Source organism: Rissa tridactyla, chromosome 1 (assembly GCF_028500815.1).
Source record: "Rissa tridactyla isolate bRisTri1 chromosome 1, bRisTri1.patW.cur.20221130, whole genome shotgun sequence".
In the NCBI taxonomy this organism is placed as follows: domain Eukaryota; kingdom Metazoa; phylum Chordata; class Aves; order Charadriiformes; family Laridae; genus Rissa; species Rissa tridactyla.
In genome coordinates, this window is record NC_071466.1 from 49,241,290 (window position 1) to 49,257,488 (window position 16,199).

The following is a 16,199-nucleotide window of genomic DNA, read 5'->3' on the forward strand; positions in this document are numbered from 1 at the left end:
TACAGCCATGAATTATGCCAAGTAATACAACATCTGTAAGAGTGCTGTTGCAGCCACTCCATCTTCCCTTTTAGCATGCCTGAATATTCTGAGACTACAATTATGCTCCTCTCCACTGACTGTTCCCTGTCACCTCCTTCTCAAACTCAGTATGTGACAATGAAGAGGATGAAACTAAAATGAACAGGATTAACTCATTACAAAGAAGCAGCCAGATCTTCAAAACTTTACTATGTGTTATTGTTAAAAGCAAAGCCCCATTGTTTAGAGTGTTTAATACAGATTCACCCCTGAGTAAATCTATATTTCTCTCTATCACCCCAGAGTAAATCTATAGAGTAAATCTAAAGAAAAAGACTGAAATGTGAAAATAAGTAAAATTGTTAATGGAACCGTCGCTTAAGCTCAAAACAGATCTATTCTGACAGTCAACTGTAAGTTCTACCGGATGCCTTCTAATTGTCTTTGCTGTCATTCAACTTATTTCGACTCCTGTCTTTCAGAAGTTATTTTACAACCTGTTTCATTTTTGGAGGAAGAACAGAAACATGATTTGTTGAAGACTTGATTTGATTAAGTGCAAAAGCAATCTTCCTGCGAATTGCACCTTACGTTTCATATCTTCAATGGAATCAGAGAAAACACATGCATGGAACCTACAGGGGAAAAAAATTGTCAACAAAATAACAGCACAGATGGTTCTTCCAGGATCCAAAACCCAGCAACATCTTGCAGGTGAAAGAGTAAAAAATACACTGTAGTACATTTTCAGAAATACTCTTTCTTTTCGGGCAATAGTATCTCTGAGAGAAACTGAGAACTTCATTCTGTTCTCCCCAATCTTCAGACAGCAGCTGACAGACAGCTGGAGAAAGCGGAGAACCTAACACAGTGGAGAAAAATCATTTGATGAACTTCCACTACAGTAGGAATCAACAATGGATAGTTCTGCTGGGATTTTTGCCTGATCTGCACAGGTTTGGGGTTGGGTTTTTTGGGTGGTTTTTTTATTTGTTTGGTTTTTGTGTTTTGTTTGTTGGGTTTTTTTAACCGTTTGAGATCAATAGACTGAGCAGGCTTCTTTAAAACAGGTCTTTTCACCTTCAAATAAGTAAGTAAATATATATATATATATATGTACTTATATATACATACACACACACATATATATAAATAATGTGGGTATCTCTCTCTCAACTCCTCCAAACTGTGCACTGAAGGCCAGAATAAGCAAACAGATCTTTTCAAGCCATCTTAAGCTTGTTCTTGCAGCTCTCTGGAGGGTCTCTGAGCCAAAACCAGCACTCCCTGCAGCCTCAGTCTGTGTCGCAACCTGCCAGCTCTTACTGATGCTCTCCCTCCACACAGCCATCCTCTCATTCCCTTCGCAACATCTTTGAGACTTGGGATCAAAAAAGCATAAACCCACCTTACAAAGGGTACACAAAATTCCAAGCCTAGAAGACGACATAATGACTCATAATTATTTCCTCCAAAAAAACCTATTTCTTCAAGAAGTCTAATCTACACTATTTTTTTATTTCCTTTGTATTCCCTCTCTCTTAATTGCCCAATACCCACATTTCTTTGTTTATTTAATACATACATAATACTGTGTATATTTAATTCTCTGTGTCAATTTACATGTATATTAAATGCATACAAAAATACTTTACACAGGTAACACATTCTCCTAATAAATTTTAAAAGACTTAAAGTCTGTTTCTAAAGAGAACAGTTATTTTTAATTTTTGTTACAACTTTAAAATTTTCAATTTTGCTTACACTTATTACCTAAACAAAAAATGTATGCCACTACAGGAACAAAGAATATTTAGTCAGTCAATTACGCCTTAATTTGGCATTTGTTCCTTTTCACACAGGGCTTTTGCAGATCATCCATAACCCAGTGTTAATTTTAATATCAAGGGGGAGCAACTGCAAATCAGATCAAATCAATAGAACTGAATCTGCCTTATTTCAAGTAGAGAGAATTCCCCACAATTGGCAAAGGTACTAAATAAATAAGGTACTAAAGAAATAAGTCAAGCAAAGCCAAATACTTCATGGAAATCCAAAAATTCAAAGCTACTACAGCAAGTTATGAAACGACTGAACAAAATAAACTGTATTGTACGAATATACGAAGACCAGCAAATTGCATCTCTGTGTCTCTTTTAACATTTGTTAAAAACAATTTTTCTCAACCTTATCATAGAAATTGCATAGGACAACTTTTAATTCCAAAATGTATTCTAAATAAAAGCTTTAACAAACCTTACTTCTTCAAGTTTAAGACTAAAAAAAAGATACATCAACAGAACACCTAAGATGCACAAAAAATAGAATGTTATCAACTGTTTCGCAACTAAATGAAGAATTTTCACAAGCAAAAAAACCTCACCAAGGACTAACTTCAATGTAGTTTGCAAAAATCTGGAAAAGCACAAATCCTTTTTTTTAATGCTTTTACATATTTTTTTGAATCTGACTTTCACCTCATTGCCAAACTCAAAAGACATCAGTACTCTTTTTAATAAGCTAACCATAAGCCTCAGAAACTTTAATAACTTTCTTCTTTATATTAAACAAAGTAAGCCCAACCCAATATTGTTCATTATACACAAGAACCAGACCATAGCATACTCAAAGCATGAGACAATGAGACAATATTCAGGATACAAGACATTTACTTAGTTAGGGTCTAGAAGTTTTACTACCTGTGAGACAACTCCAAGCGGATGCCTTTTTCAAATGTATGGATGCAAGTGAAATTAATAATAAAAAGCATCTTACCTTAAAGAGACCTAAACCATCTAATATTAGATAGTTACTAAAAATACTGAGATTTTACCAAGCATCTAAGTCATTGTTGAATTAGTAAAAAATTCTTGAACTCTTAGATATTTTGTAGATTCTTTGCTAAAAATGAATAGTTTGAAAGCATACTGATTTTCAATTTTATATTTGCTGTATCAAATGTAACAAAATAGCTCACTGATTTTCTGTTTTGAGAAAGGAAAAGTAAAGCTTCCTACCTAGGGTTTCTGCATCATTGTTTCTAAGCCACTATCTTTTTTAAACTGCACCACCTTTCCATGTCTCTCTTTGATAAATTCTCCAACACGTTTAACAATACCAGTGTTTTAGTTTGAACATACAAATGTTCTGTCCATATTGCTGGTAAATCTATCCTTCTCTGAACCTCCTTTAATTTCAAAATCTCTCTAGAGCTCCATTCTGTCCTTTATAAATGCTAATAGCTACATTGACTTTTACTTAAAATTTCTAATTAAGCATCTACAAGCACTTGCCGATTCATTTAATATAATCCAAAAGGAGTCAGATGCAGTTCATAAACAACGCTAACTTTATTCTTACTCACTGCACATTATTTCGCAACTATTAACCATGAAATTTCAGTTACCAAGTTGCCGTTACCTGACTTGGTTATGTTCCTCTGCAATTCTTCACCACTATTTCCAAAGCGCCAACTTCACCTTCAGATAACACTACCTAAACACAATCAGCTATAAAATTCTAATTTTCTAAGCAACTAGAACATTCTACGCAATTACTGCTGCAACACCCTTCTTAATTCAGTATTTATATTGTTTTCAGAGCAAACACAAACAAGGGATTACTCTCAATATGCTTTTTAGATTCAGAACAATAACACAAGGAAGCAGGACTCATAGCATTAATAAGCTAGCAATGAACAAAACTGAATACACAGAAGTCACGTAGTACAAGTGAATCAGCAAATTAAAACAATTAAGAAAAAAAAAAAATCAGTAATTCCTATACAGATCATTTCTGATTTTCTACCATTAATCCTACTGCAAGCACAGAGGTAGTAAAGAATAAAACATCTACCCTAACTGTCGAACTATAGTGTCCAAAATCTTAATGTGCATTACTAACTATCTATAGTTCTAAGTGCCAAAAGATACTAAAGCCAAAAAAGGGGGAAGATTAAAAAAAAAAAAGTAGTAAGAATAATTGACATTTACTGCAATTACACATATATCTGGCAAATCATCTTAGAAAACACTCCACTAACTGAATGCCAATAGCAGAAAGATTTATTCTTTTTTTTGGTGGTAAACCAAGAGAAAGCACCCTTTATCATACCAGCTAGAAGCCTCTGACAGATATAAGAGATGCCTTATTCCCATCTGTGTAGACTTTTGAGGCTGTAGATTATTTTCAAGTACCAGTGCTTATAAAGAAGTACAAGTTGAATGTTTACCTAACATTTAATTGACTTTAAAATTAATTATTGAGCAGGTACATAGATCTTTGTAATTCATCAAATCAGATGATTCTGGACTAGATGGACAACAAATAAAACTATAGTTATTTTCTGAGCAGCTGGCCTTATAATGCTATTCTTTATTCCCCACAAAGAATATACCAACTTTAGATCATATACATGGCACACTTTAAACAGTACCCAGTTACTTGCCTTTGGAAGTTTAATAGGTGGCTCTTTGGATTCCTCCTCTTCATCACTGTCCGAATCCCCGCTCTGTACACTGTTCTTTGAAGCCAAAGATACAGATACTTCCTTTTTTTGCCACTCCAACACACAATGGCGGACATTGCAGTAAACATTAAAAGCTGAAGGGTTGCTATGTAATCTGATATCTGGTATCGTTATTGTACTCTCTAGGTTTTCAGTCTGAAAAACAAAATTAGTTTAAGTTTATTAGAAGTTTCAAGCTTCGCTAAACACAAGTAATCTCAACAGTCTCAGTAATTTTGGCCAACCAAATAATTCTCACACTGGAGACTGAACTTCCCTGTTGAAATATCAATAATATTTCAGGCAGGGAAGCAAGGGGAAAGAGGAAGAAGTTTCAATATGTTCTATCTGGCTTCAGTCTCTACCTCTCATAACTTGATTAGGACACTGGGACAGAAAATCAAGCAGTTCAGTCTATAGAATGGTTCAAACCTGTGCCACAGCCAAAAGGCTAGCGGAATTCAGGATTTATCTTCTTAACAGGGGTCAGTTTGTTGTGTTGGGGTTTTTTTAATTATTTTTATTGAATTTTAAAATGCATTATTTGTTATTCTGGTTGTTAACTTTAATCTATTGGTAAATAATAAAAATTTAAGCTGTTTGCTGAATGTATATTATAGATCAAAAATACCACTAGTTGTTTTGTCATTAAATGTAAACAGATGGCAAGTTCAGAAACTCCCAGAGCAGGATGCCAAGGTAATTTTGTAGAACTAGAAAAGAAATAAAAATCTAATGGACAAACTACTGAATAAAAAAATAAAATAAAAAAAAACCCCACAACTATAAAGGCCTATGAAGTAATAGGACCCTATCTTGCTTTCAGAAGCCCTGAGCCACAAAGTAAGAGCTGGGAAATGGTTCTGAGAAGCTACGACAAGCCATGCCCTACCCTACCGCTACCCTGCCCCACCCTTTCCTTGGTATCTACTACTAGTACATTACTGTCAACTGCAGCCAAGACACAGAAGAGCCTTCGCAAAGCTGTCATTAGACTTGGAAAAATGTTAAGAAAAAGCATTTTTTGAAAAACATCTTTTATATTCTGCCCCATACTCTCCCTTTCTGCAACAGTAAGTGAGACAGGAGGAATGGTAGACTTAAACAAACAAAGATGACTCCACAACCAAAAAGAAAAAAAAAAATCCCCAGGTTCATACTTTATGTTAGGTTGTGTAGTACAAAGACCAGGCTGGTTTGAGCACAGGCTATGAAACACTGGACTTTAGGCGTATGGGAGCAAACAATTCCCTATAATACCTCGGGTACAGACAGAGGGCACAGAGACTACATAAGGAGAGAAGGTCTAGGTTAAGTGCGCAGGACAAATCTGCTTGAACGTGCAAGGCAAAATTTGGAGGAGCGTTAGGCTAGACTGAGTCAGGATCATGACTAAATTACCACAGTTATTTTGGTTTGTTTCTTGTATTCCTGGGGGACAGTGAGGGGGGAAGCTTTTTGTCTTTTTGTTTCTTTTTATTTAAGGGGGATAGATATTGTGAATGACCATGTTCATTTGGCAGGAGAGTAGGCAGTGAATGATATTACAGAGATTTAGAACAGATCAGAATGGAAATACTCATACAACTGAGCACAGTGATGGCAAAGAGGACTTTAAACTAGCAGAAAAGAGGGGAAAAGAACTTTGAGAACCAGTGAACTGGTAATGTATTAATTGGGTGATTTATTTTTCTACAATATGGTAGCCCCAGCTTGATACATCAAAACACAGCAACGGTTCACAAGACCTTTTTACCTGCACTTATCTTTTTATTATCACCAGAAATAACACGAGCTTCTAAATTAGACCATTTAACACCATACGTTACAAAACTTGACAGAAAATTCAAAATAACTTCAAAATATTTCATAGTTTACATATTTCCTTTTATTGTTGACTATAGTATTATTCTAACTGTACTGGTACGTATTTGCATATCCTTCCTTGCAAAATTATTGCAAGCTAAAACATTAAGAAGCAGTGGTTTATTCTGTAGCCTATTTTATCCAACACAGACAGTGTGCTAATTTTTCTTACCCGTGCCAATGTTAGCAGTAAGTACAAAAATAAATAGGGAAAAAAAATTTTTAAAGCTGGAAAAAGTTCCATACATACATACTGGAAGTTTGAAGGTTTGGGGTTTTTTTCATTTTTTTTTAGCACAACAGAACTTCTGCCATTCAGGATTGAAAGACAACACTAAGTTTAGTCCTTGCTCAACAAAATAATAAAGCTGCTGTTAAAAACCCACAATATTAATCAGTGCTAGAACTCAAGATACAACCTCCTATGTTATTCTGGTATCAAACTGCATCAAAATAGAATTGGACTGATACCAATGATAACGAGCTACTACATACTTGAAAATGTATTTGGCACCAGAAAACTAAACGGTTATAACATATGACTCTTCTGTATGTCAGATATCCATACACATGCCCCAAGAGTTGTTGCAGCTGCTGTTAAGGCAAACACACAATATCAGCTTTCAGCTTGAAAGCTAACTCAGTTGAACTGCACAGGTTAAAAAAATTGTTCACCAAGTTTACTACGCATTTCCTAGTTTACTGACAGGTACAGGAAGAGAAAAATATCTGGATCGTCTGAAATATCTCTACCTGAAGTTCACTTATCAATTGGTATCATGTATTGTAATTATCTGTGAAGTTTCCATTCCAGTTCTTTTTTTGTCAGTTCAGCTTAGTCTTTGTTCCAGAATAGCCCAAGTTCTGTACCTCACGTCCTCTTTTGAAATAGGTTGGCCAAATTATTTAACCAGCACAGGTAATTTTAGACATTACAGTGCTAGACAAAATATCAACGTATGTTTCCTTGCCTATTAATAAGCTGACTGATTTTCAGAAATAAACTCCTTCCTTATTCTCAATACTTTACAACCATTAAAACATCCCTTACCTAATGCTTTAGCTTTTAGACAGTGAGCACTTTAACCATTCCGTCTTTCTTTTCTACAACAGTGCCCAAGCTATAGTTGTAGACCATCTCCTACCCAGACTTCAATACAGCATAACATTCTCCAGAAAACCCTGCTGTATCTGAACAGTGTAGCATTAGAATATACAACTCAGAGTTTAATTCCTAGCTGGGATCTTAACCCCCTGTTTACATTTCTTAGTTCATACCTCCACTTTGCCTTCATAATACCTTATGTCTGAGAACTGTAAGTTCTTTAAAACTAAAAGTATCTTATATTCCATCATTACACACTTGACAAATATAGTAGCAACCCTAACAATGTCCCTTAAGAATAATTTTGAAATTCACCACCTGGTTTTGTCAGTTTAAAAATACTGGCCTGATGACTGTACTAAATAAAACCCTTTTTGAACAGTAAGTTGTTGGGTTGTAAGAACAGGTTAAAATTTAAGGGTAATTATTACTTTCACTACTTACTGTCTTTCATTTGAGGGGAAAAAGTCCTCTATGGAATTGCCATTGAATGTGTAAGCACACAAATGCTTAGCATGTCTCAAGGCAAAAGAAAGGTACTGAATGACAAGATGTATTGTTTCTGGTTAGAGAGCCTACTCTTTAGGAAGGGAATTTCCTACCATCATGTTGTTTTCTCTCTGTTGCCCTCCAAACTTAGGTAAAAACCAAATGACAATTGATTTGTGATCGATTTGCTCAAGTCTCTGAGGGGCTTTAACTATAACATTTATAATTTCCAGGTCTTCCAAACAAATAAACATCTGTTGGAAAGTGGAGGTATATGAGCAGATGAGCAGGTTGTAGAAACATCGTCGTCTTAGATTTCTTTTGCAAAAGGCAGAGATGGAGCTGATTAGAAAAAAAAAAAAAAGAAACAGGAAGACTTTCTGCCCCTTTAATGCAAGTGCTCATTCAATGAGCAGCTTCACCCCCCCTTTTTTCTTTTCTGCAACAGTGCTACTGTAAAGTCTTCAAAACAGACATCAGAAGTTTCTTCCATACGAGGCAGAACCTTTCCAGATTACAGCAGATTCCTAACTTCACTGAGGTCAGATGCACCGATCAAGTTTGGAAACTGGGACTTAAGTTCATCCCATCATCAACTAGAAGTTTCCTTTTCTGCAACTAATGAGAACCATGGCACTGGGTCGCTCTTCTACACAGCCACACAAACTTCCCCAATAGTGTGAGATTTGTGCTACCACCTGTACAATCTTGCTACTGGCTCATAGATTTTGAACAGATCACTATGACAATCTAAGCTGTGCCTGTGGAACCCCACTTAGTAAGTCTCGTAACAAATTAATGAAGTCTTTTTTAAGCTACAGTTCTCTTAGTGATACTGCATTTCGCATTGACACAAAATATTTCTACATCGACAAGGAAAACCGTGAAACTTTAGAGCCAAAATGTTAATCGATCTCTAAGAACTCAGTGAAGCAACTCCTTAATTTTGCACAGATCTAGGACTGTTAATAATCTTGATCTCTTAAGCTACGGGGTACATTATTTCAAGCAAAAATTTCACCCTAATAGCTTGTTTTCTTCATGTTAAATGCATTGAGATGCACAGACATATGAAATATCTTTTCACGACACTCTGGATAAAGTCAAGAGCAATAGCCACTTTTTCTGCACCTCTAAAGGTCCTCCTCTTAATGGCTACTGGAATACTGCAATCCAAATCACTAAGTATAAAAATGACTAGAAGCCCAGCTTCTAGGATGTCTGAGTAGGAGACGAGATGATAGGGTCTACATTTCTTGACTGGAAAACACAATTATGCTTTTTGAAATAGCGGGGTTTGTATGAGCTGTAAGAAAAGTGGGACATTCTGAAATCTTTATCTTTGTTGCTTCATTTGGTATCATCATAAATTGAAAATGCACCTTCTCAAATCAAGATACATGATGAAACATACATCATAAAATTTAACAGATACCCAGTATTTCTAACATCTTCTGTCTTGAGTGCTGGAAAAATCTAGATGTGTTAGAACATCTGAAATTAAGTTTCGGTGGAAAGGAAGAGCAATTTTTAAACATGATGTCGTTCTTACAAAATGTGCAATAATAAACTTCAAAAAGGAGATCCTCAACTGAAACCACACAAGGTGAGGTAACAGTGATGAAAGGTCAATTCAGTGGTCACAATGACTAAGGCATCTTTTTCAGAGGAACAGATAGAAAAATCTGTAAAGGTAATAAATGTAATTAAATTCCTCACTGAAGTTTTCTGTATTTTAGGTAGACAAAACAGAAGCAGATGATGATCTCCAAACAGTTAAGATAAAATTAAAAAAGCCTTTCTCTTGAAGTTTTAAAAGATACTGAAGAAAGAACAATTCAATCCTGAACTCCAAATAATGAAATCTAAATGCAAGTCTTAGAAATTGCAATGCCAATGTAAATAAAGAATAATGAACATAGTTTTAATACATGAAGGTAAAATTTAATTCTTGTGTGTTAATTTTTTTTTTCTAGAAGGTAAGTGGCTATACTATGAGAGAGAGAATGAAGTGCAGACGCCCATACCCTAATGTGTGATTTGTCCTTGTAAACACACAGTCCCTGCTAAATGGAAGGATGCATTATGCAGGAGAGGTTCAATGGTACAGGTTTGGTTCATAAAATAGAGCAACCAGACTCACAAGGACTCTTCTCAGTTAGCCTTTTGTAATGTTCCAGTAGACTCAAGGAAAGAAGTGAGAAAAACATAACCCTTCAGTCTCCTTTACACTTGTCTCACACCTCAGCAAACTGTTTTCCCAAAAGATAAAATTCATACATAGCTTATTTTCTGACCAATTTATTTCCTTCCTCTTGAACCAAATGACTGCAATAATGGTTTATTCTCAGACGTGATGGAAATAGACTATAATCGAGGAGAGGAAAGTCAGTCTGTTGTTAAAGATAAGTAAGGCTGCAATAACCATCTGAACTAACCTGTGCATAACACTGAGCATAGAACCTCACCAAATTCTTTGAACAGTTCAAACATCTCTTAGAAAGGGATGCCCTCTTGAGGTTGAAACACCAAATAATAGAAAAGCCATTGAAAATACTGCCAAATTATTTGAGAAGCTACGTGTGTTTTTAATGAGACAAATATCCATCCCGGTTCATCCACCGTATACATCTAATCATTAGCTTACAATAAATTTGTCTGCTATATGACTTGTCTTTTCTCAAGGTTTTATTCCTTCCATTTGTACGAAGCTAAACAAGTCATAGTTTAAAAGTTCTGCATAAACTAAACAGGTGGATGCCAATCATTGCAAGTACATTTTCTGTCTCTGGCAGGCTCCAATTTTTCAGTATTCTTCAAGTAACATTATGAGAACAGAAGATGGTAAACTCTGGCTTTCCATCCAGTCTCTCAGCTAAGTGTCCTAAGTAGCACTTCTATGAGTTAACAGTAACGTGGAAAAACTCCAGGGGCTGAAAAGGGGGGAAGGGAGGAGAAGCAGCAATATTCATACAGCTGAGATAAGTTACACCACCTACAATTTTCTAGTGATAATTGTTGCCTAAAAAAAAAAAAAAAAAAAAAAGTGGGGGGGGGGGTGTTTGAGGACAACCAGCAGGGGAAAGAATCCAAGGTGCTACACCCACATCTAATAATCACATATTTGTTTTCTATTTAAAAGTCACTCTATTCAGCACAGAATTTCTAAAGCACACTGCACCCACATGGAAAACTTTTATACCTCCGTTAAAAAAAAAAAAAGATACTAAACCACAAAATCAAAAGTTAACTGTAGTTCAAATACAAGTGACCCTAACATGACCCCAGCTTAGAAACAGAAAAGGCTCAAACTACTGGGCTGCAGTAAATGCCAATTAATGTTTTATACTTAAAATGTTATAACATTTAATGCTTAAATACTGGAAGTAATTTTCTTCCAGTTGCTCAACAATGACCTTTTTTTTTAATGTTCTCTCCTCTTCAATTACTCAGTTATCATTTTGAGTAAGTGCAGGGTATAAATAACAAATTTGGGGGTTCCTTCATCTTATTCTTAATTTAAGGTCCTCCCTGCCTGTATCAAGCCTATTAAGAGAAAGCTCCCATGGTCGTTCAGACTAAAATACCTTGGTTCTTAAAAACTGAACTGATGCACACATGCTCTCCTGCTCAGAATGTGCAATTGTGATGGTCTTTTTCAACATGCTCTATTGTAAGGCTTCAAATGGAAACTCAAATTTTCTTGACAATTCACGCATCTGTTTTCAGACATTCCAGTGCAAAAAGGATCATTGTGCTAATTCTGCACTGGTAAGCATGGGGATTCATTGAAAAGCATATGGGAAAAACAACAACAACAACAAAAACCCAAGAAAACAACCAAAACCAAAAACCATCCCACTTTGTCAGTAAACAAAGTCTGATAACCTGAAGACATGAAGCTGATTTTATCTTTCCCTATCCACCGTTTCAGGAAATAGTTTCCTGCTATCATGCAGGAATAAGCTGGAGTGCCTTTCTATAGCTCAGTGACTTGGAATAAATGCCAACACTCTGCTGGTCAACCCTAGCCTGCCTCAAAGACTATCTAGAATAGAGGCATCAGTAAAAGACATGCAAAAACCCATTATGCCTTTCAAAGGCACATTACGTCTCACGTAATGCTTCAAGCAGAAGCTGTTTAAAATCCAAGAAAAATCTTGAAAACAACCCTGCATAGGCATGAGGTACAGAAATGATGAGTTAGTGACAAATCTAGAACTACTGACAAGAACTTTAATGTGCTCGTGTGGTCTTTGGCCATTCAGAAGGGATCCTGCCAATCCATTTATCCAGTGCAACTAAATCCAACAAGCACATTTGACTGTCAAGCTTGTGAAGAACAGCAGTTCTGGATTTAGCTTCCTACTCCGCAGTTCAACTAGGGCATCACTCTCCAGAAAGATGACATTCTCTTTAAGTAACAATGGCCAAAGATGAAAAGTTACCTTATTTTAAAAGCACAAGATTCTGTCGCCAGACAGAACACACAAAGACTAAATACAGTCTGCAAATTTTCTTACAAATTTTTAACTTGGTTTTCTGTAGACAGCGGGTCTGATAAAATCTTGAAGGGAACAGGGCTAAAACTTCTAGTATCATAGCAACTGAAGAAAGGGCTGAAAAATTCAGTTTGGACCAGAAATATTTCACTGTACAATACTGAGAACAGAAGTGAAGATAAGCCCCTTCTATACCATAGTCTGGAGCTGCACTACTTGAGATAAGCAGAACTACCTGGTAAGTATCCAAAAAGGCAACACCAAATGAAGAGATACGGGGCTTGCTTCCCCCTCCCAAAGTCATATGTCTTCAGATAGAGTAACTACATGAGGTTTGGCAAATAGGGATAAGACGGCCAATCTGATCTACAGCGTATTTGTATTATAAGGGCATTCAACACACTAGAAAGTGTTTTCTCTGGATATTTCAGTGGTTCTGTCCTTCAGAACCATTCCAGAAGTGAGTCTCTTTTTACTGATTACAATGGGAACCTAGGAAGAAGCCTTCATGCCTGCAGTGAGCCTTCATGAAAATCCTTCCAAGACTCTAGCTTCAACAGAAATAATAGCTCTCTAATACAGAATGAATGCAGCAGAGCAGTATTTTATAATACTGTTGGTTCTGTCTAGTTTTCTTCTCTGCAACAATTAAACACGGAAACATTTTTATGAAGTTCACTATACTACTCCCATGCATTTAAAGTGATGGAGGCAGGGGTTACATGGGTTGATATTTTGAAAATATCAATAGAAACTGATAAGTATCATCTATTCCATGATGGAGAGATTTTCAAAGGCAACTCTGTATTCCTTAGATATTGAATGCTCCCTTTCTCCTTTAGCCAGTATGGCTAGAACTCTCTGCAGCAGTAGTTTCTAACTGTTGGCTGGACACGCATCTCTTAAATTTTTACTACAACACCAACATGTTTAGCTACATTTACAGTTTAGGAACTGGAGAACCAAAAACGTTGTTCATATTATTTCGTGCTAAACATTAGTAGCAAACACTTGAATAAGGTTAATAATGGCATCATACATTAATACAGTAGAATACAGTAAACATACAAACAATATTGGTCTATTATTATGCTTTCTAAACAAATAAATTGCTAGTTAGACTTATTTTTCTTATGTTTCTCTCAATTAAAATTATTTTCATTTTTGAGTCAGAACTTCGTCGAGTTAGTTACAGACTTACCTTGTTGCGCGTTTTTACTTTCAATTTAGTCTTCTGTTTCCTTTTCAATTTTTTCTTGCTAAAAAGTTTCTTACTTCTGAAAAAGAGCAGAAAAGCCATGAGAACAAGAGAATTAAACTCCCTTCCATACCCCATGGTAAAAAGCTGCACCAGCAGAGGAAAAAGTCAGAACTCATCTAGAATTTTTTTACCTAAGCAAAGGGAACCAATTTCATAATTTCAGAGTATAAACCAGAATACAAAGCACTTAAAATGATGCTTTCCTAATGCTCCACTGAATTAAGGGCCTTTACTCTCACAGCTACAACAGACAAAAAAAAATACCTATATTTTATACTGGTTTACCCTACTGTTTCTATTACAAGTGCATTAGTGCCACACCGATGCTAGAAGCAAGAATTATTGACAATTCTCAGTAACATAATCTGTTGGTAAAGAACATGTATGTTTTGTGAAGTCTTTACCAGATAAAGATTCAAGCCTTCCAAGACAAAAAGGAAGCTTTAAAACTGTATCATTTGGCAGAAAGTTCAGTTGGTCGAAGAAACCGTAACTTCTGAACACAGCTTTTTTAATTTTGTCTGGACTTTTCCTGCCCTCAGTTTACAGACTTTTCATTTCCATCCCTTGACATACAGCTCTAGCTAACACACACTTCTCTAATCCTCTTCTGCCCACACCTCATTCCTATCACATTCTTTTTCTCCTCCATTTTACTACACAGTAAAAAAAAAAAAAGAAACGACAAAAAAATCCTTAAAAAAAATACACCATACACACACATACAATTATTTTGTCACCATCACAGAGATTACTCTGTTTGAGATGCATGCTTTTTTAACTCACTCTACATTTCTCTGGCCTGTCCAGACTACAAACCCTCCACACAAAAAAAGGCAGATGTTATCTGTGCAGCATACAGCTCATCCTATACAGGACTTTAAGCAACAGATACTAACATTTCTCCGTGCCACTTACACATTACCAAATAGTTTACAGTTCAGATTAGTTGGAAAAATAAAATTATGGAATCTGAAAAACACAGGCAATAAGAAGTTGCACTTTCAGGCAACAAACTGGAAAGAGATTGAGAATCAGGAGAACCTTAGTATTTTATTCAGACAACTTTGTTATAAATAAAAATTTTGAGGGACTAAAACCATATTGCTTACTATTCCCTCCTGTACAGCATTCTGACTGCAAGAGTAACAAGTCCACAGTGCAGCAGTCAAAAGCTGGAAACTACAGTTCGACCAATGGCCACCAGTCAGAAAACAAGCCCAAAGAAAGAACCCCTGCAGAGAATCCCCAAGAAAGCTGCCTGCTAGAAATTTCATCACTTTTCTCATCTTTACCTATTAACAAAGAGGAAGGTACACTCCTTATCAAGACACTTCCTGCAGGAATAAATCAGCTCATCACTCTTCTTATAAGGAACCACCACGATTTTCCTGGAGTTAAGGGAAGGGATTCAGTGAAGGGGAACCCCCCCACCCTCCCCAGTAAATTAAAGCTTATAAAGAGAACGTGGGTAATCCCCTAACGTTCCTTCAACTGCCAAGTTTCAATATGTAACAGTATACAAACTATTTAAGAAGCAGGGAGGAAGAAATGTCAACCATTAGTGTCCAAATTTCTATAATCAAACACCATAGTCCACTATTTAGTTATTCTTACATTGGACAAGTTTTTTCTTCCTTATTAGAGTTTAATGCAGTTAATTCTTATTCTTATGCTGTCAAATACGAAGAACACTGCAATCCCTTCCATTCTGTACCCATTCCACATTCTCCTCCGGAGCCAAATAACCTTTTATGAAACTTTTACCCTAAGTGTAAAAGTCCTGACTTATTTTGGACTTCTGGGCGATCTCAGTCCATACCACGAGTAAACCGCATCAACAAAAACTGAAAACAGTACTTATTATTTGCTATTGAGAAGAGGAAGAAGAATTGCCTCATATGCCTCCAAGGTCACACTTCTAACTGTATTCCAGGTATTATTTAGCAGCTTCACAGCAATATGGCATGGCAGAACTATGTCACCAAGAGTAATTTGAAAACATTTTCCTGCAAACCTCCAATCTGAGCTTCCAATACTCTTTATCTAGTTATGCTGTTAATTATGCCCTTTAAACACAGTACAATTTGCACTTAGCAGAGACAATTTGATAAGCATTGCTTTTTTTTTTTTTAAAAAGGACACTAACTCAAGTTGCCAAGACATTTCAAATGTAATCATGCCTGCCAAAATCCTTGCAAAGTCTCCAAATTTTTTATAGTCTGCAAACATTATAAGCACTTTTTCATCTTGTAAAAATTTCACAGGACCAACCCCTGTATTTTTGTATGTATTTCTCCGTGTGTACGTATATATCTAGAAACCCCCAAAATTCAGCCTTTTTTTTTTCCTCCCCTTGCTAAGATTGGGCTCATTTCCAAAGTGACAAAACCCCCACCATTTTGCAGACTAACTTCATTTGTCAGTGATACCTAGGCGATGTTCTCT

At 36.0% G+C, this 16,199-nt stretch overlaps 1 protein-coding gene across 16 annotated transcripts in view; it reads right to left on the reverse strand.

The window, feature by feature from the left end:
- MYCBP2 (MYC binding protein 2) overlaps positions 1 to 16,199 on the reverse strand; it is a 200,961-nt gene that overhangs the window by 160,228 nt on the left and 24,534 nt on the right. For all 16 annotated transcript variants that reach the window (XM_054209207.1, XM_054209561.1, XM_054210085.1 and 13 more), the window contains exons 2-3: positions 13,692 to 13,767; positions 4,469 to 4,684 (exon numbers count right to left, since the gene is read on the reverse strand). In XM_054209207.1, the coding sequence (XP_054065182.1) occupies positions 4,469 to 4,684; positions 13,692 to 13,767 (292 nt within the window). The remainder of the gene's footprint in view (positions 1 to 4,468; positions 4,685 to 13,691; positions 13,768 to 16,199) is intronic.